Source organism: Dreissena polymorpha, chromosome 7 (genome assembly GCF_020536995.1).
Source record: "Dreissena polymorpha isolate Duluth1 chromosome 7, UMN_Dpol_1.0, whole genome shotgun sequence".
Lineage (NCBI taxonomy): Eukaryota > Metazoa > Mollusca > Bivalvia > Myida > Dreissenidae > Dreissena > Dreissena polymorpha.
In genome coordinates this window covers 79046952-79067991 of record NC_068361.1, presented here as the reverse complement: position 1 = coordinate 79067991, position 21040 = coordinate 79046952, and the positions used below count along the sequence as shown (strand labels likewise).

The window sequence follows — 21040 nt, the reverse complement described above, 5'->3', positions numbered from 1 at the left end:
CTATTGCTGAAGAAAATCTATAATCAAGAGTTTTCAGACAAGAAGGGTAAACTGTTTGTAAAATTAAGATGTTAGAAATTGACTAATTATTGAATAATTGCACAAATTACTGGTATTGACGAGAGCTAACAGCGATTGCAGTTTTCTTTTGCGAATCTATAGGAAAAATATGCAAAATGAATGTGAATTCAAGGATTATGACTGTGTTACTTCTGTTGATAAACATCTCTGCCTGTGAAGATGTACTCACAGATAAAAGGGTATGTAGTAATTAACATATGAGCACGTCGTTCAACTACATGTCAATCTAAACTGTATCGCAAATAGGTATACGATTGCGTATCTAATACTAAAATGTGTAAGAGAACGCTTCTCGTAATATGCTATTGTTTACATTTAGTTAAACTTAATCCGACACCGTATTAGGCAACTTCGCTTTCTTATTGTTTTAAGCGTAAACAATTTGCTATGCTTTTCCATATTTAAACATTTTGTGATGCTCTGTAAGTATGAAACTCTTGGTTTCAATAAATTTCAAAGCCCTAATTAGTTTATATATTTACTCGATTACAGGTGTGTATAATCAAATTTTAACATACATTTTAAACCATGTGAGCTTTATCTTGTATTTCCGCGTTTATATTTGATACGAAACGCAAGACTCGTGTGAAATTTCGTTAGTATTCCACTGTTAAATTCAGAAACCAATATCAGCATCCGTATGTATTTTTTTTTCAAAAGTTACATAAAGAAAAAAAATCATATGCTAACTCTTATTGCAGTAATTGATACTCATAACGGCGTCCTATATAGGCAGGTGTACATCACAACTATGGATTATAAACACAGTATTAAAAATACTGTTTAAAGTTCTACTTCTTTAAAAGTGCTGAACTGCACTTATGGTTATATATGGTTATATACCGCATGCAGGATGCTTCCAATATTGTAAATATTATCATTCGACAACTTAGATTTTCAAATCTTCATTGGAATCCGAATATTTAAAATGTTGGAAAGTCAACATGCATCTTCGTTGAAATATGAGACACACACCCAAACCACACGGATATAGAGTATAGTCAGTATACCTATAAAGGCAAAACATTTATAATTAAGTCTTCAAATCTACAGACAAAGTCTTCTATGGTTCTGCATTTTTGTCTGTTTTATCCTAATTGTCAATTAAGTTGGAATCACGCCATGGTTCTTCATATATCAAATGATATTTAAGTAGCATACATTAAAATAATTATTCCACGTGAATGAACGTCCATGATTCCTTGTAGTATAATGATGGCCAATATAAGGGGGATTACTCGTATATGACACAAGTTCTTATGCATAGACTCACAGGGGAAGCTAATCCAACAACCAAATATTGCTTGTTTAAAACTCAATGCGAGTTTGTCGTTCATAACTGTTCTTATAAAAGTGTGTGAATTACTTATGAGTTCATAATATATCAAGCTAGCTGAATATGTGTTCGCCTCATTTAACCAAATTACTTCCTAATCTGTTTTAGTTTTTCAACACCCACTGTGTTTGCTTCAAATGTGTATTTGAATTTAAAATCTTAAACTGTTGTAACATAATACATTCAATTCAACATAGTTGTGTATTACATAAATCAAGTGTAAATACGTTACAGAGCGATGGCCCAAATATATCACACTTAACATGCTTTCTAAAACGATAAACGAACATTATTGATGATTAACAAATGCTTCGCTCTGTAGTTAGTCTATTAAAACAAGAAAGGACTCATTTGATGCATCCCTATGCCACGAAAAATACATTCATGTAAAAGGCATTTGCATACATGTAAAGGTATGTCTCGTATTATGTCTTGCAGTTAAATTTTATTAAAGTTATGAGACAGTTGGAAAATAACATTTTTATTTTTATTGCATACAGTCATTAGTTTCAACCAAATGAATAAAGTCCTCTTTGTAACTTATGTATTTTACGCAGTTAAATTCAATATTGCTACTTTTAGTGTTGTTGTTTCGTTCGTTCATTTATATAATATGGAACAAACGTGTTTGATGGACGTCGTTGAGTGTTAAGATGCTTTAGCTATGTCGAATCTTAAGGTATTTGTTCGTTTAAACCTAATATGTTCCTCAATTATCTAACATCTCTTAAGAAACATTCAAATACATTCAAATGTTAATATTAAAAAAAATGGAAGAACATTAACGATTTTCGTTAAACAGGCTGTTATTAATAACACGACTAGGCTAATCGCAATTTGAAACGAATCCGGTATGGTCCTGGTATTTAACAAATTATAGTAATTAGAAATCTTTAACTGATTAAAGTTTAAAAGCGAAGTGCAAAGAAAAACACCGCATCGGTTTTGTGAGTACTGCTAATTAAGAAATACGCAACGTTTGCTTAAGCAAAGGTTCAAACATTATTTGTATATGCTTTGCTATTTCATGGGCGTATCTTCTTTATATGGTTATATGTGATAAATGAGACTCAGTATGGTTATACAATGTTATTTACACTTCAAAAGATCAAATACAAAGAGATGATTCTAACTTCACATTATTATGGCGTAAACACTAACACTGTGATATCATCTAGTTGCTTGTTTTTATTAACATAAATATCATATCATAAAAACGTCAATAAACATAGTATGTCTAGCCTTTGCATAACATTATAAACGTTATTTGCTGCTTGCAACTTAAATTAATAAAAAGAATTGCAATTGGACTGAACAAAAATAATCTGCGTATGTGAAATGTTCACTTGGTTATGTGTTCCGACTTGGTGTTTTGATTCCGACGCGCAAGAAGTCCCACTTTAACATAAAACAGAGTAACTTAATTGGCATAGAATAAACAGATACTGTTTATTATATCGTAATATCAAATATAACTCTCAGACACGTTGAGGTTTTTAAAGTCGGTAGAAGTCAGAGATTGTAGGCTTTGCTATTTTCAGACAGTGCTGAACTGTACCCGCTGAAATGATGTAAGCGTCGCTTCTATCGATGATGTAGTTTTTAATCATTATTTATGTTATCTTTGATATATCTAAAATTTGATAAGAGATTTACGGACTGACAAACCGTATCGTATTTATTGTCTGTTTTGTAAAATAATAACAAATATTACTAACTTATGTTTAGTGTATTTGCAAAACTTTCTCTGTAGAAGATCACTGAAATATGTTAACACTATCTAAACATGATATTAATATGAAGAAATAATATATACAACTAAGAATATTGTATAAAAAACCCGCAAAATATGAACTGTTAATAGCTGCGTATATTATGAATCTCCCTGATTTGAAATTAAAAAGCCGAGTTTAGTGTGGATCATCCCATCTGATATGAACTTAATACAGCTAAGATTATTGTTAACCACTCCATCTGAGATGAACTTAAAACAGCTAAGATGATTATGAACCAATCCATCTGATATGAACTTAAAACAGCTAAGTTTAGTGTGGAACACTCCATCTTATATGAACTTAAAAAGCTAAGATTAGTGTTAACCACTCCATCTGATATGAACTTAAACGAGCTAAGTTTAGTGTGGACCACTCCATCTTATATGAACTTAAAACAGCTAAGATTATTGTTAATCACTCCATCTGATATGAACTTTACACAGGTAAGTTTAGTGTTGTCCAACCCATCTGATTTGAACTTGAATCAGCTTAGATGATTGTGAACCAATCCATCTAATATGAACTTAAAAAATCTTAGATGACTTTGAACTACTCCATCTGATATGAAATTGAAAATGCGTAAATGTTTGTGAACTACTCAATATGATATAACATTTCAAACGTTTACAACTTCGAATAAAGTTAACCACTGGGGTAAATATGAACTGTTAAACCCTAAAATATTTTAGAGCAATCCGACAAATATTACGTTACAACAAGAAGACATATTGTGAACAACTCGAGAAATATGAAATGTAAACAGGAAGAATATTTGTACCACTTAACATTATCTATAACATCGAATATGACTGAAAACCACTTTGACATTTATATAGTGTAAATATTTATGAATACTGTAAACCGATTCGCCAAATGGTTGACGCGTTGATTCGATTGAAGGTTGTAAATCGTGAGTGAATGAACGTTTTGTTATAGAAAGGAATTTGCAACTAATGCGAGTGCCTCTTCGTAATGGTGTGCTGGATAATAGTGAATTAAATATTAATTGAAAGTGTATATTTTTTAAGAGAGAAGTTTTTGATTTACGGTATTCAATTATTACCTTATAAAAAGGGCGGTGCCGAACCGGGCGATGAGTGGCACTCATATTAATTAAAACTTAATTTCAAAATACCGCTTTCTTAATATGGAACACAATACTTGAACCGTGTGGACCCTTTAAAAAATTAAAAAATATAGTTTTATATAAGAAACAAAATTACATTAAATAAAAACTGACATGTTTAAGCTCGAAAGAAATAAACGGCTTGAACTTCCTTTATGTTGTTGATTTTTATTTAAACGGATATTTTTGTGGTTACTATAAAATGGAAAAACATATTAATTTGGCATTTGTTTTGGGACTACACATACATTCGATGTGTTTGGCGTCGTTGAACAGGGGGATATGGGTAAGTTGTGTCTAAGCTATTTATCGGTGTTGTTGCTGGAACGAACAGTTGTTTCAAACATACGCCATTTGATATGTCATCCGATCTTTCATACAACTTACGTCAATTTGTCATTTGTGGTGATGATTTTTTCTTCTGAAACAAGGACGCAATAAACAAATAATTAAATAATATGTGTATAGAGAATAATTAGTCACGTAATTAATGCTTTATTGAAATGACATCGGCATAGTATAGTCTGGGTTATACTAATATCCTGTTATACAATGAACAATTGTAGATATAATTCAACTGCTAACATTGTAAATATTTTTACGTAATATTTTATTTAATATTTACCTTTCTTATAGCCATTAACTAATATTAAGTATAAACCTTAACAATCAGTTGGTATTCAATACCTTGAAGTTTATGAAATAAAATATAAAAAAACTTTGTATACAATTAGTGTTTTATATTCAATCTTCCTTTGGTTTGAGTGCTATTTATTACTGTTATGATGTGGGCGATTCTTAATATGTTACTATTTTATATGACAAGACATGTTACACGTTGGGAAAACATTTCGAAATTTAAACTCGATTCGCATGTGTTAGTCTATATTTCAACAGACTGAAATTGCTATTTGAACGTTTCGTTACTGTCGTTAACTGTATATTCCCCACTGCTTAAATAGCAGCTTGAATACAGTTTACTGTGCACATGGCATTTCGTACGTGCCTCTATCAATTAACGCTGTTCAAATCTAATTGCATCATTAGACCAATTAATAGCATCATTTGATCGTACACAAATTGAATGGAAACAACGGCGTACAAACATCTTTTGTTGTTCTTTAAATAAATTTCAGTTTTTTTTTTTCTTTACGCAGATATAACCAAAGATTGCATGCAACGCTCACGTATCGCAACAACAAGCATGCCAACACAGTTTCGTATATTATTATGTTTAACACAACTCAATATTAGCTCTTAGTATATTACATGTTTCTATCATTACCCAATCTGCTGTACATTCAAACAATTGCAAATATACGTTTCATGCTGATACGACTAAATAAACGCATTGAATCGTTATAAATCACACCAGACATTGGATACTGAATTATTGCTACGTGATACAAAACAGAGCAAACCTTTATGAACGTTGAACATAATTTTATCCATGCATTTTATAAAAAATTCAAATTGTTTTATTTAACGCACTCTTTAGTCATACGTGTAAATACACATTTGAACGGTCAACCATTATTTTTCACATCATTTTCGTTTCATTTACTCTTGTTGAATACCAATATACAAATAATCTTATTATTTGAAATATTTGATTATATAGATAAAGGGAATGATTTAATAAGATTCAATTTTATGCATTCCATTGCTAAAAGTAGAAAGAAAACATTATTTTCCTATTAATTAATCAATAAGTTTAATGACGAAATTTTGACCAATGTAGGGTAATCACAAAACATAAATCATTCTATATAAATTACATTCACAACGTACAATGAATATTTATATTTCTACAGGAATTTACCGATACATTATAGTTCATTTTCTGAATTTATTGTTTCAGTTTACATGTTTAAAATAAATGTCAACACATAAGAACAGTTATAAAATTGAAGTTGATTTGACATATGTCTATTCAAAACAGTAAAGGTAAAGTAGGTTTTCGTGCATAATTGAAGATACTCGTCTTGATTATTGTTGCTCTTATTATTCAATTAACATATACTTGTCGATCATTATTTCAAACAATTATTTGATCATTATGCCAGGTGATATAAAATGCATGTATACATAGCTGCATACACAATCAACTCACAATGTAAAACCATATAAAACAGTAAAATATATTCGCTCGATAGGAGATAGTAACAAATAACTCAATTGGTAAATCATTTGGTGTAAATTAGTGTACAAACAATATTCGGCAATTATATTGTTCTATTACTCCAATCAATTCATATGAACATGTTTATGCGGGAATCAATACTATTTATGTTTGCATTTATGAAAACTATTCATTTGATTGTATTTTTCTTTACATGGACCTATACCTAGTGTTTAAGTAAATGCGTATTTGAAGGTTTAAATTTAATCTCATTATTAAAATAATACACCGTTGACAACGACACTATCACAATTCCAATACTATCGCTGCATCACCGACGACGTGTTTGTGTAAAAAGATGGTTACAAACGTTTGCTTTGGTAAATTTATCAACATGAGGCACACTCGTAGAACAATACAAACAACATAACACCTACAGCGTTAGCCATTAAATACTGTTTACATACTTTGGATTTACATAATTGAATATTATATCAAAACCTAACGATATCGAGTATCATTCGTCTTATCAGCGGAGAGTATTCTCGATAAACTACGCTGGAGTCCTTTAATTCTGCTAGTTCAGTCAGTTGAAACGATGAAGCGTAAATGTGTATCGGTTCAACGTTGGCAATTTGAAAATTACCTCCATTCGCGTCGTTGTTTATCTTAAAAAAGCCATAACCTGGATTGTTACTGTATTTGCAAGGACGTTCACTGATATGCAATCTATTTAGCAAACGTGTTCACTTGAATATTATAATGTACATACATTACATTGCAATCGAATGTTAATTGTATAAGTATCCATACAATGGGAGTACGTGTTCGTGTTTTTTGTGTTGTTGGATTTTACTTATGTGTAAAGTGTTGGGCATCGTTGGACAGTGGAGTATGGGTAAGTCATGGTGGCTAAAACTGTAACGAAATATGCAAAACGCTTTAGTACATATATTGTACATTAAGTCGTGGTCAAACAAACTATATCAAAATGTGCCAAATAATAAGTAGCATCACACCGTTACAGCAAAATAGTTTATCGGGAAAGAAATACTGCACAATTCTGAAGCGCATTTTAACAAAAATGCATGATAACGTCTTTCGTAATTTATCGGTAATTCTACTATACACTGAATTTACAAAGTCTTAACTCCTTATCACAATGATTTTTTTCCAACATACTTCAATAGAATTTACAATTGAAAACACACACAAACACACACACAAAACAACAATAACAAACATTTAACATACCGGATTTTTTTATAGTTCTACTACTGACACAATAATACAATCGTAATCGTAAATAACACTTATAGGATCAGCCGTAAATTATTGTGTACATCACCAATTATACGAGGGAAATACGTTTTCAGAAACAAATATTGCAAGCGGCCGATTGTAAGATGATTTCAAATATATTATGTTTATATGATATAGATTTGGCCGTTGAGTACAGTTTCTCTTCCATAATTATTATTGGATGGTAGCCTTGCTTGCTTTTGTATATGACCGGCGTACACACATCTTTTGTTGTTCTTTAAATAACCTTCAGAATATTCTTTACGCAGATATTACGAAAGATTGCATGCTTTTGTATATGAAAGCATTTTCTACGCGTTGGTTAAATGTGTCAACAGTCATGAAAATAATGAATAAAAACCGCTATAACGATTCGTTGAAAAAAAACATTTTTAGAAAACATATTTCCCATTTGGTAATTTTTACTTTTTACACATCAAATGCGAACGTTTGAGTTTTTTTCACTTTGATACTTAAAGTTGATACATTGGATCAATCGACAATGACGCTCAAGCAATTCTTTCTCTTTAAAGTATCTTACATGCAACATAGATCTAGTAAAATACATCCTATTAATTAGTTACATAAGCATATCGATACAGTTTCCTGTTTAGTTTGTTTCCATGCGCCTCGTGCTGCTTTATTAAATATATAGTGTTGTGTATAGTATTCGCACTATTTCCACTTAACAAACATTATTTGTTAAGTTTCTGATTTAATTATTTCAATTATTGTTTGGTATGTTCAGTTTAAAACAAACCGTGCTGTCATCTGATCCTTGCAAAAAGCAAATAGTTTATCACAATTCTAATAAATAATATGCTACATTATTAGCATAAGGTTAATTGTCACATTTATGAAACAAAGACCTTATAGTCATCACCCTAAGTATGCACATGTGTGGAGAACATGTTGTGATATGTCCGCGCAATTGGATGAATACAATACACGTTTGCGATTGTTAAATATGTCTGTGTATTTATGTTCTGATTCGTTCAATCAACGAGGGCGAGAGCCCGAGTTGTCTGATAACAAACCAACATATAGCCATACGTTATTTAATTTCTACTACGATATTATAATCATTCGACTGCATACTGTAAGAACTATGTTGCCTATGAACTCCGACCTTTTTCGGAGAAAATCATACACGCCTCTGTTTCCGTGACGTCAACGCATCAAAACAATTAACACACATTTTATTAATAACACATCAGGCTACAATGCAGGAAAAAAGTACGCTTGAAATGCACATTGACGGCCAAATAAAAATCACATACATGTCGAATAAACTTAAAAACTAAGGTTAAACTGCGCTACATTAATCATAAATTATTTGTTTGTGAAATATTTGTAACAACGCCTGTTAAAACAATTTCTTGGAATTTCAAAACATTAAGCTCTGCACATGGTTTGTTGCATAATAGCACACATATATTCCCTTATATGTCTTTGGTCGTTGTAGAATTTGGTATTGTACCTATGAATTTTTGTCACGCATGCATTTCTACTTTAAGAGCTCAGATTTATTTCAGTTTCAAATAACCTTCTTACACGATATGACACAGAGTTTTGAGTTTGTAAATAGGCTGCAATATATCATAAGCAAATAGAAGATCTTTGTAAATGATAAGTATACTATCTATGATATATACTTACAACATGTTTTGCATGTGAACAGTTTCTCTTCATAATGTAAACATAGTATATATTTTGATCAGGCGTTTTGTGCATCACATAAAAGTCAAATGATTTATCTTCTTGATACTACGCAGCTACTGTGGATGCCATGGTATATTTATAGTATGTACTTGCCAGAATTATGTGTAAACGTGCTTCTATAAACCAATCGTCTGTTGCATAGTGTTTCATCATGTGGCTAGAATCTAGAAGATAATTAGAGCATAGGTCATAGCATACACATTTAAACAAAGAGAAGATGGAGATATAACATGTTTAAAAATGTGAACACACACACAAAACAAGAACTTTTATATTTCATTATTAGATAGTAAAAGCAACTGACATGCTTTACCCAGCTTTTACCATTTATAGTGTCCACTCATGATTGTTACGGTATTTCTTGTAAGAATCACACCCAAGGATAGCGGTATCATAAGTATTATGGTCAGCACATGAGTACAGATAAGAGTATAACATTTTAAAGATATTCATGTACACTATCAGACGACATAATATTACCGACCCATTACCCATCGATCAAAATGTTAACGTCTCTCGGCTCTGCATTCTGCAATAAGCATCTGGATCAAGGCACTTACAGGTAACCATTCATACGCGCATGGTGAAAAGGAGCTCACCGATGATGAATGTCTTGCTCAAACAGATTCCATGGCTTGGGGGGGTTTAACCTGTAATGTATGTTCCCAAGTGATCAGTGATCCCTTAAAACAACATTGGCTGCAAGGGCAGATTGTTATCGGGGTAATCATGTATGTTTGATTGGACCGCCACCTTGCGACACAACCGTGATTAAAAAGTTGCACATGCCTTGTTTATGTCAACTCCCCATCGTGACAAACATAGGTGTTGGGCATATTTTAAATTAAGACTTCTTGCCATGCTAGATGACAAATGTTTCGAAGATTAGCTGTCAAACAACCAATTGTCCCCAGCACTAACGTTACCATTGGAATTTACTATTACGTATTATACAAAACAAACGGGACTTGATCACTCTTTTAATGGATAAGAAACTGCTATTTATTCGCTCGTGTAATTGTGCACTAATACTATTGTCATGTTATAATTTGTACATTCAAACTTCACTAAATGTCAAACAACGACATGAACGGATTTCTTATTGTTTCAAAGGTAACCTCATTTAAAAACATGGTATTCAAATCAGTCGTTGCACACATTACTTCTTATTGATACCCTACCAAACAAACAGCCTATACATTAAAATCAATAATTTTTAGTAATTCCTTATGGATTTGTTTACGCATGCGATCGCGTATCAAAGCCATGTAGTAAAATAGCGCAGACCGTGGTGTAAGTTCAATCCGTAATGAGCATGAACACAAATGTGTATTACCACATAACATAGTTATCGTCCAATCGGGATGTAAGTTGGTTCTTAATACTATGCTTAATGATATTTAAACTAACAAATACTAACGGAAATAAGAAAATAAGCATCGAAATATGTCTTTCAAGTTATAAGGACATATTGGTTTTAAGTAAAAGCATATAGTGTGATCATATACTTCATATTCATTGTGATGACTCATACAAATTGTTATTTCCACTCTGAGCAATCTATTTTTGTTTTATAAATTGAAAAGAGCAAAACAATTGCCATTCATTCATTAGAATGCGTTGAAAGGAGCGTTTGACTAGTGTCGGATTCATTATGAACACTATTGTATCCTACTTGATAAAGGGTTCTTTCAAATTGAATGCATTTGACAATGCATTACAGTGCGTTAACATTTGATTTAAATCATTAAAATGTATTAAAGCACAACTGCAGGTAATATGATTAGGCATAGCATTGGGATTTTCAAGATGACTGAAGTTTCAAATGTGCATGTCATGGTGTGTGACAGATGTCTTCAATTAATACTTAAAACAAACCAAAGCAAATTAAAAACATTATAGCGCTGCGCAACATAAAAGCGTCCAATATTGCGCAATTCTTTGCAATATAATACGTGTCATAACACGTTCTATTATTACTATTTGGCATTATCATTTCTGTTAAATATACAAACGCAAGTTTAACATCTATGGTATTTCACTATGAATAAATATCTACACTATTTACATGTATCGACATACTTTAAGAACAAGGAATAGCATGGGAAAGCTTAAATAATGGGAAAAGCAAAAACAAACCGAAACCGATTTCTGAAATCGAAACATTTTCAGCAGCACAGCAAATAATATAATTCAAGAGCCTTACGTTTAGAACCGTAAGCAGGTAATTTATACGTGTGTACTTAGTGATTAATAAGTGTCTACATGTGTGTATGTGTGTGTGTGTGTGTTTTGTGCGCACTGCGTGGTTTGTTTCGTCGTTTTTAAAACTTCTTAATTAGTCAAGTATCCGCCATAATTTGTACCATATATTAATTTGTTTTGAATAACTCGACACAAATATAATACATAATTAGATAAACAGTCGCGCTTAAAATAATGTCCCTTTATATCAAGTCAATGTCAAACTTAAGAGTTCATACATAAAACCAGTTTATAAAACAGTTTGTTAACACTGAAACTGTGCAAATAGTGCATAACAAAAATAAAACCTTGAAGACCGACCGACCGTGTGTATCATCCGTCTTTATACCTTAACGGTCAAGGTCACACTTAAAAGTCCATAGTTAAATTTGGCCATAAAAATGCTAGCCCATTTCTTTTTCAGTTATAGCGTTGCTATATATATTGCTGGATTTTGAATTGACTAGTCACACATGCAACTCATCACAATACAAGGTCACATTTCAAAAATCACGACAAGCAACGCATCCAGTATTTTTAACATCATTATTCGATACACAATGTGTGTTAGTACCAGCTTAATACGTGAACAAACACAACTTTTTTTTATTTGATGGTTGTTTCAATAAGCTTTTTCAATCTATTTTGCTAATGACATAAACAATCATGCCATTTGCATTATACATTGAACAATTGAATTACACGCATGTTCTTACTTGCTGTAATTAAGATGAAAGTACGAATTTTCCACCTGTATTTTTGTATTATGCTGCTCGCATTTACCTTTTTATTGAAATCACCTCACTTGGTTGCCACCATTTGCTGTAAATAAACTGGCGCTTGCATATTTATTTATATTCCATTAAAATGTGAAATGAATATCGCTCGTTGTCAATGACATTCACGCCTGTTGATTATAAAAGCAAATCATTTAAAATAATTTTTTTAGTAAGTCACGTAAATAATTGTGTTACACGTACACGGCATCACCCGACCTCCGCAATAGACACCATATAGAAAAACAGTCTTTGTAATAAATAGATTTTTCAAAGTTTATTTACACGTGCAAACTTCAATGTGGTCATGGAAATTGTGCTACGCATCTCCGTTGCGTCTGATACATGACGCATACGTTATCAACATGTGTGCAGTGATAAGTAATGTATGATGGATTTAGCACCAGACGAGTATTTATTTGTTGCAAAGGGCGATACATGTACATGAAAGTGTCTAAGAAAGCATACAATTAATTCAGTTACACGAAATGAGATTCGTGATTCATGATATTAATGATAATTTCCGCCATTCGCACTATTTTTTATGTATTGCAAAACATACTCACAAAATAGAATCTTTATATTGCAGTGATAAACACCGCTTGTATGACTTCCCCCTTAATACAACTGTACCATCGGGAAACAAAATATGCGTTTCGTGCTATGAATATGTTGCCCATGTTGTTTCGATGCTTGTCTGGATTAAGTTATATAGTGTTACGCCCTGTTCTGTTTTGACACGGTTACAGAAATTCAACAAATACTACTTTGAATGATTGGGGAAAAAATCACATCGAACAGTTTTGTTAAAGGTTGCTCTAATCGTTTTTTCCCCTTGCTGTATTTTTTTTTTCTTGCCGCTAACTGAGGACATTCAAATTAATTTAGGTAACGATCGGGTCGCTTGATATACACACATCCACGTAGAACTAATACATTTTCTATGACTGACAACTTGATGTCAAGAAAAACAGGAAATTAGATCCGCGAAACGAAAACTTGTATTAAAATGATTGAAATGTCGAAGCCGCATATTTCGTTTGATAATGTATTGTATTGGTGTTCTGTGCAAGTATGAAATATTATCTTTGTTACAGTTACGTGCCGTATATATTTTATTTTATTGTTTTACACAAAAGAAGCGCTGACGTTTTTCATTCAACACACTGGTGCAACAACTCGAGCTGTTTCGATCAGAGTCAATGACTTGATAAAATGAATAATTAACGTGTTGTGGTCCTATTACTTGCTCAAAAATGCAATCAAATGTTAACTAAATCAGGTAAGGAGGAGGTGTGTGTTTTGTAAGGGATTTTAATGTTTGTCTGTTCATTAAACGACTTAAAAATTTCATGCGTTAAATTGAACGCCAGCGTTCGAGGTCAACAAATTCACATATTATGCTTTCGACAAAAATCCAAAATGAAACGGACTCGGAAATTGGATATCTGAGTAACATACCGGCATAGAACGATAATAAAATATTTTAAAGAAATCAAATGATATTAAGTTCAATTATTTGATGTCCGAATTCACTTACTGCTAAAATATTAAAACAGAAATGCAAAGACATGTTATTCATGTAAATAATCTATATATTATAAATTACCACCTACACATTTTAAGTGTTCAGTACAATATTGCATACGTCATCGATGCATCGTACCTTTGGAACGTTATTTTACAATATTTAGCATTAATTATGATTTTTTTCTGATACAATACTTTGATCGTAATAAAACTTCATGTTGTAAAGAATATTCATGTATTTAATGTCGACATTTTAATACCTTTCTTGGAGGGTCGATATTAGAGATACTCCTCACTGTGTGCTTATTGTACGAATGTTTTCATAAAAACACATATTTGCATGTGTCATTTTGATGTCTTCAAAGTAATGTCTCTTGAAGAGAGTCCTGTAAAGTGGTACTGTGTTAACGTCCAACAAATGTATCCTTTCGAGCAAACACGCAATTATATTATAGTCAGACAAAGTTTTCATTTATATCGGTGTTTGCTGAGAGTATTTTCATATCATTGAATTAAAGGGTCTTTTTCACATATTTTTGAATGATGTTTGTTTAAATATTATACATTTTGGTGTTCTACTTCCAAACGTGAAACAAAGAAACGTGAAGCTTTCATACAAGTTGCAAGATCGTGTTAATAAACATGAGGTTATGTATGTGATGTATTGATATAGTATGCTTTCTTCGAGTTTAGAAAATGATTTATTTTTTTTGCGTTCCTGAACTCTCAGTGCTAAGTTCATTAACATTTAACATTTGTGATACAATTAAATAACAACAATAAGTCAATGTGTTTTATTAGTTATATGTGTATGATCACGCTTATTGTAAAATGGTATATACTTAACTATATACATTTGAAAACCGTTCTTGTATATGTCCAGGTTAATGTATTTGTGCACCTCATAAAATAACGCATTGTATATGTTTAATAGGATATGTCCACTATATTTGCTCATCTTTTGTGGATTTTTGTGGACGGTATATAATTGAATAATCACAAAGCAATAAATCTAGCATTTTAGACATGATATATCAAATACGCCCTTTGTTATCACCAGCTAATTTAATAAGCTTTATTTTTTAACATATGCACTTTTTTCAAAAAGCAGATATACTTGGTATTTTGTTTACTTAGTTGTGTTATTTGAAAGGCAAAACTCCGTTGTTTTCATTTTATTTATAATTGTAATTTTAAATGGGTATGGTTGTCTTTTTAAACTTTAAAACGTAAAAGAAACATTGAATGTGGTGCGATAATTACTTCGAATAGGGTTTCAAAACGGGTATTGATATGCCATTGCTAGGTTTTATTGTTTAGCGAAGCAAACACATGCAAACGCGCCAGTCATATGCTATTTAGCGACGTGCTTGATACAAAATGTTCACGTTAAGAAAAGAAGAATGCCTTAAGCATTTTCCGTTTAAATCATTTAAACCAGGCCTTGTCATACTTTTTGTCGCGCACAATACAACAGGGTGATTAACTATAAAGCCCCATCGTGCTCTTCTACGAGCGTCAGATTAATCATTAAACGCACGTATACATTTGAGTCTTCCACTTGGAAGAGTTCTCATTCCAGTGCAGTGCAGTTTAAACATACCACTATTTTCCAACATATATATACGTTCAAACAATTTTACATAAAAATTATTAACCAGTACAAAACTTTCTCAAGTAGCTGTAGTTTATGTATAGTTTGACAGTCGTATCAACACGTTTGATTGACACAGAATAATATATTCTGATTTACATCATGCGTTAATGATGACCTGAATAAACACAGATGCCAGGTATGCAAAAGTGCGAAAATAATATTATTGAATCATCATCGATAAATGACATAATAATCTATTACTGTTATATAAAGAGAAACGAGACGAGCGAAACACAACACAACATGTGTGATCGACATCGCAACATTCGCAACGATCTGTTCAGCAATTTATATAGGTGGATTGTCTTACGTTACACACCATTAGCAGTAAATCAATGTTTTCATTGCAGATGCAGCTTCAGGTATTTCCATTTTAAAATTGTTTGTTAAGTGAAAAATAGCACAAGTTTTATCCCGTATGATATGAATGATTAATACAATGTGTACTAGAGCTATTGCATTAATTGTACAAACATTCAAATCCAAAGTATTGCGTACAAGGCGCCATGTTTCTGAATTTGGAGTGATGTACCAACGCTGCAAATACATTATATTAAAAATAGCTCGGACGATATTTGTAAGACAATTGTGTAGTTCCTTTTAAAAGGGTTTCAGGAATAAACGTGTGCTTGATATTTAATCTGTTTTAATCCGCCGAATAAAAAAAAGCCAGAATAACTACATTTAATACTTTGATTTTGACACAATAAGTTTTGCTAAAACTTGATACGTGCCAGAAGAAAAAGTGAGATGTTCTGGGAGTATTTTTTAGTACCATATTATGTCCCTCTAACAATAAAGGGTTCATGAGTTCGTTTACCACTATATATATATATATATATATACACAGAAAACAAAACAAACACGCTTATATGTATTAATATTGCTTTTCTTTTGTTGTGTTTTTAATTTGTTTTTTCATGAACTGTTGTGAGTATTGAATTCTATAAGTCATGAGTTATTGCAAAATTATGAATGGCATGTGTACCTTTTGCGTCTTAAAATATTTGCCTTTTAAAACACGTAGACTTTCTTTATCATTTACATTAATTTTACATTAATTGCAGTTCTTGATACACATATTATAACGGCACAACTATAGATTTTAAACACATTGTTAAAACTACTGTTCAAATTGTTACTTCTGCCAAAGTATTGAACTGTATTTATGGTAATATCTCATATGCTGGATGCTGAGAATGTTGTGAAAATATTAACATTCAACAAGATCGATGATCTAATCTTCATTGCAATCCTAAAATTCAGAATGTTGGAAAATAACATACCTCTTCGTTTAAATATAAGAGAAACCAACGTTTTGATATAGCACGTGAATAACTATGTGGGACAAGTGCCCCAAAACATCGATTTAGTATGGTAGGTAAACCTATGAAGGCAATGCATATATATACTGAAGTCCTTCAATCTGCTTACGCAGTCTGCTATGCTTGTTAATTTAGTTTGAAGCACTTCATCTTCATGGTTCTTCACTATACCAATTTATATTAAAGTACCATACATTAAAATAATTATTCTTCGTGAATGAACGTAATTGATTCCTTGTAGTATTATGGCAGTTAGAAAAGAACACATTTAGTTTTATTGCATAAAATCATTAGTTTTAATCAACTGAATAATTCCTTTTGTAACTTACGTATTGCACACAGTTAAATGCAATATTGCTACTTTAAGTACTTTCATTATTGTTCATTTATATAATAAAAGACAGGCGTATTGATGGACGTCGTTAAATGTTAATATGCTTGAGCTATGTTGAATCTTAAGGTATTTGTTCGTTAAACATGTTCCTAAATATATGGAAGAAATATTATATACAACTCAAGCTATTTTATTTAAAAATCCGCAAAATATTAAGTGTTGCAAATTGCTCATATTGTAAACAACTCTGATATGAACTTACATCAGCTCAGGTGGTTGTGAACCACTCCATCTGATATGAATTTAAAACAGTTAAGTTAAGTGTGAACCACTCCATCTGATATGAACTTAAAACAGCTAAGGTGGTTATGAACCATTCCATCTGATATGAATTTAAAACAGTTAAGTTTAGTGTGAACCACTCCATCTGATATGAACTTGAAACAGTTAAGATGAGTGTGAACCAATCCATCTGATATGAACTTAAAAAAGCTTAGATGATTGTAAACTACTCCATCTCAAATGAAATTAAATAAACTTAAATGATTGTGAACCACTTCATCTGTTATAAACTTAAATCAGCTAAGATTTTTGTAAACCACTCTATCCGATATGAACTTTAAACAGTTAGGTTTATTGTGCACCACCCACTCTATTTGATATGAATTTAAAACAGCTAAGATTATTGTTTACCACTCCATCTGATATGAACTTAAAACAGTTAAGTTTTGTGTGTACCACTGCATATGATATGAACTTAAATCAGCTGAGATTATTATTAACACTACATCTGATAAAAACTTAAATAGTTAAGTTTAGTGTGGACCACTCCATTTGATATGAACTTAAAACAGCTAAGATTATTGAGGACCACACCATCTGATATGAACTTAAAACAGTTAAGTTTAGTGTGGACCACTACGTCTGATTTGAACTTTAATCAGATGAGATGATTGCTAACCACTAGTGTGGACCACTCCATTTGATATGAACTTAAAACAGCTAGATTATTGAGGACTACTCCATCTGATATGAACTTAAAACAGTTAAGTTTAGTGTGGACCACTACGCCTGATATGAACTGAAATCAGCTAAGATGTTTGTGAACACTCCATCTGATGTGAACTTTAAACAGCTAAGTTTAGTGTGGACAACCCTATCTGATATGAACGTAAATTAGCTACGATGATTGTTAACCACTCCATCTGATATGAACATAAATCAGTTAAGTTTAGTGTGGACCAATCCATCTGATATGAACTTGAATCAGCTACGATGATTTTGAACCAATCGATCTGATATGAACTTGAATCAGTTAAGTTTAGTGTGGACCAATCCATCTGATATGAACTTGAATCAGCTATGATGATTGTCAACCAATCCATCTGATATGAACTTAAAACAGTAAATTTTAGTGTGGACCACTCCATCTGATATGAACTTAAAAGAGCTAAGATGTTTGTGGCCCGCTCCATCTGATATGAACTTAAAACAGCTAAGATGGCTGTGAACAACTTAATCTGATAATAACTAAAAACAGGTAAGTTTAGCGTGGACCACTCCATCTGATATGAACTTGAATCAGCCAGGATGATTGTGAACCAATCCATCTGATATGAACTTAAAACAGATAAGTTTAGTGTGGACCACAACATTTTATATGAAATTAAAACAGCTAAGATGATAGTGAACACTCCATCTGATATGAACTTAAAACAGCTAAGATGATTGTGAACCAATCAATCTGATATGAACTTAAAAATGCTTAGATGATTGTGAACTACCCCATCTGATAATTATGAAATTAAAAATGCGTAGATGATTGTGAACTAATCAATATGATATGGACTTAAACAGCTCAGAAGATTGTTAACCACTCCGTAACATATCAACCGTTTACAATTCGAATAAGGTAAACCACTGCGGTAAATATGAACTGTTAAATTTAAACTTAGACAACAAATATTACTGAAAACCACTTTGACATTTATATAGCGTAAATATCTTTGAATACTGTAAACCGTTTCGCCAAATGGTTGACGCGTTGATTCGATTGAAGGTTGTTAATCGTGACTGTATGAACGTTTTGTTATAGAAAGGAATTTGCAAATAATGCGAGTGTCTCATTCGTAATGGTGTTCTGGATAATAGTGAATTAAATATATTTAAAAGTGTATATTTTTTAAAGAGAGAATTGTTTGATTTACGGTATTCAATTATTGCCTAATACAAAGGTTGGCGCCTTACAGGGCAATGAGTGGCACTCATATTAATTAAAACTTAATTTCAAAATACCGCTTTCTCAATATGGAAGCTTTCTCAATATGGAACACAATACTTAAACCTAACGATATCGAGTATCATTCGTCTTATCAGCGGAGTGTTTTCTCGATAAACTACGATGGAGTCATATAATTTTGCTAGTTCAGTCAGTTGAAACGATGAAGCTTAAATGTGTATCGGTAAAACTTTGGCAATTTGAAAATTAACTCAATTTGAGTCGTTGTTTACCTTAAAAAGTCATATCTTGCCGTGTTACTGTGCACGGACATTCATGGATATGCATTGTATTTAACGAACGTGTTCACGTGTATGTTATAATGTACATTACTTAAATTGCGTTCGAATGTTAATTGTATAAGTTTTCATAAAATGGGAGTTTATGTTCGTGTTTTTGTGTTGTTGGATTTTATTTATGTGTAGAGTGTTGGGCATCGTTGGACAGTGGAGTATGGTAAAGTCATGGTGGCTGTCATGTTAACGAAATATATAAAAACGATTTATTACATATATTGCATATTGAGTCGTGGGCAAACAAACTATATCAAAATGTGCCAAATAATAAGTAGCATCTCATCGTTACGACAAAATAGTTTATCGGGAAAGAAATAATGCAAAAAAAAAACTGAAGCGCCGTTTTACAAAAGTGCATGATAACTTCTTTCGTAATGTATCGGTAATTCTACTATACTCTGAATTTACAAATTCTAAAGTCCTTATCACAATGATGTTTTCCTGACATACTTCAATGTAATTTACAACCGAAGTCATACAATTGCAAAAAAACAAACTCATTTAAACAACAATAACAAACATTTAGCATACCAGATTTTTTTATAGTTCTACTACTTACACAAGAATACAATCGTAATCGTAAATAACACTTATAAGATCAACCGTAAATTATAATGTACATCACATTTTATACGAGTTAAACACGCTTTCAGAAACAAATTTTGCAAACGGCCGATTGTAAGATGATTTCACATAAATGTATTATGTTTATATGATTATAATTGCTCTGCCATAACTATAATTGGATGTTGGCCTTCCGTGCTTGTGTATATGTACAGCGTAATACATATTTTGTTGTTCTTTAAATAACTTTGAGAATTTTCTTTACGCAGATATAACGAAAGATTGCATGCTTGTGTATATGAAATCATTTCCCAAGCGTTGGTTAAATGTATCTTTGTCTTTAGTCGTTGTATAATTTGGTACTTTACCATGAATGTTTTTTCACGCATACATTTCTTCTTTAAGAGCTCAGATTTATTTCAATTTCAAATTGCCTTCTTTCACGATATGACATAGAGTTTTGAGTTTGTTAATAGGCTGCACAATATCATAAGCAAATAAAATATCATTGTAAATGAAAAGTATTCTAACTACGATATATACATGTTTTGCTTGCGAACAGTATCTCTTCA

At 31.8% G+C, this 21040-nt stretch overlaps 1 protein-coding gene across 1 annotated transcript in view; it reads left to right on the top strand.

Annotated features, from left to right (window-relative positions):
* The first annotated feature begins 4202 nt into the window (after positions 1-4202).
* LOC127839215 (CCN family member 2-like) overlaps positions 4203-21040 on the top strand; it is a 115665-nt gene continuing 98827 nt past the window's right edge. The window contains exon 1 of the mRNA XM_052367495.1: positions 4203-4604. Within this exon, the coding sequence (XP_052223455.1) occupies positions 4521-4604 (84 nt within the window). The 5' untranslated portion in view covers positions 4203-4520. The remainder of the gene's footprint in view (positions 4605-21040) is intronic.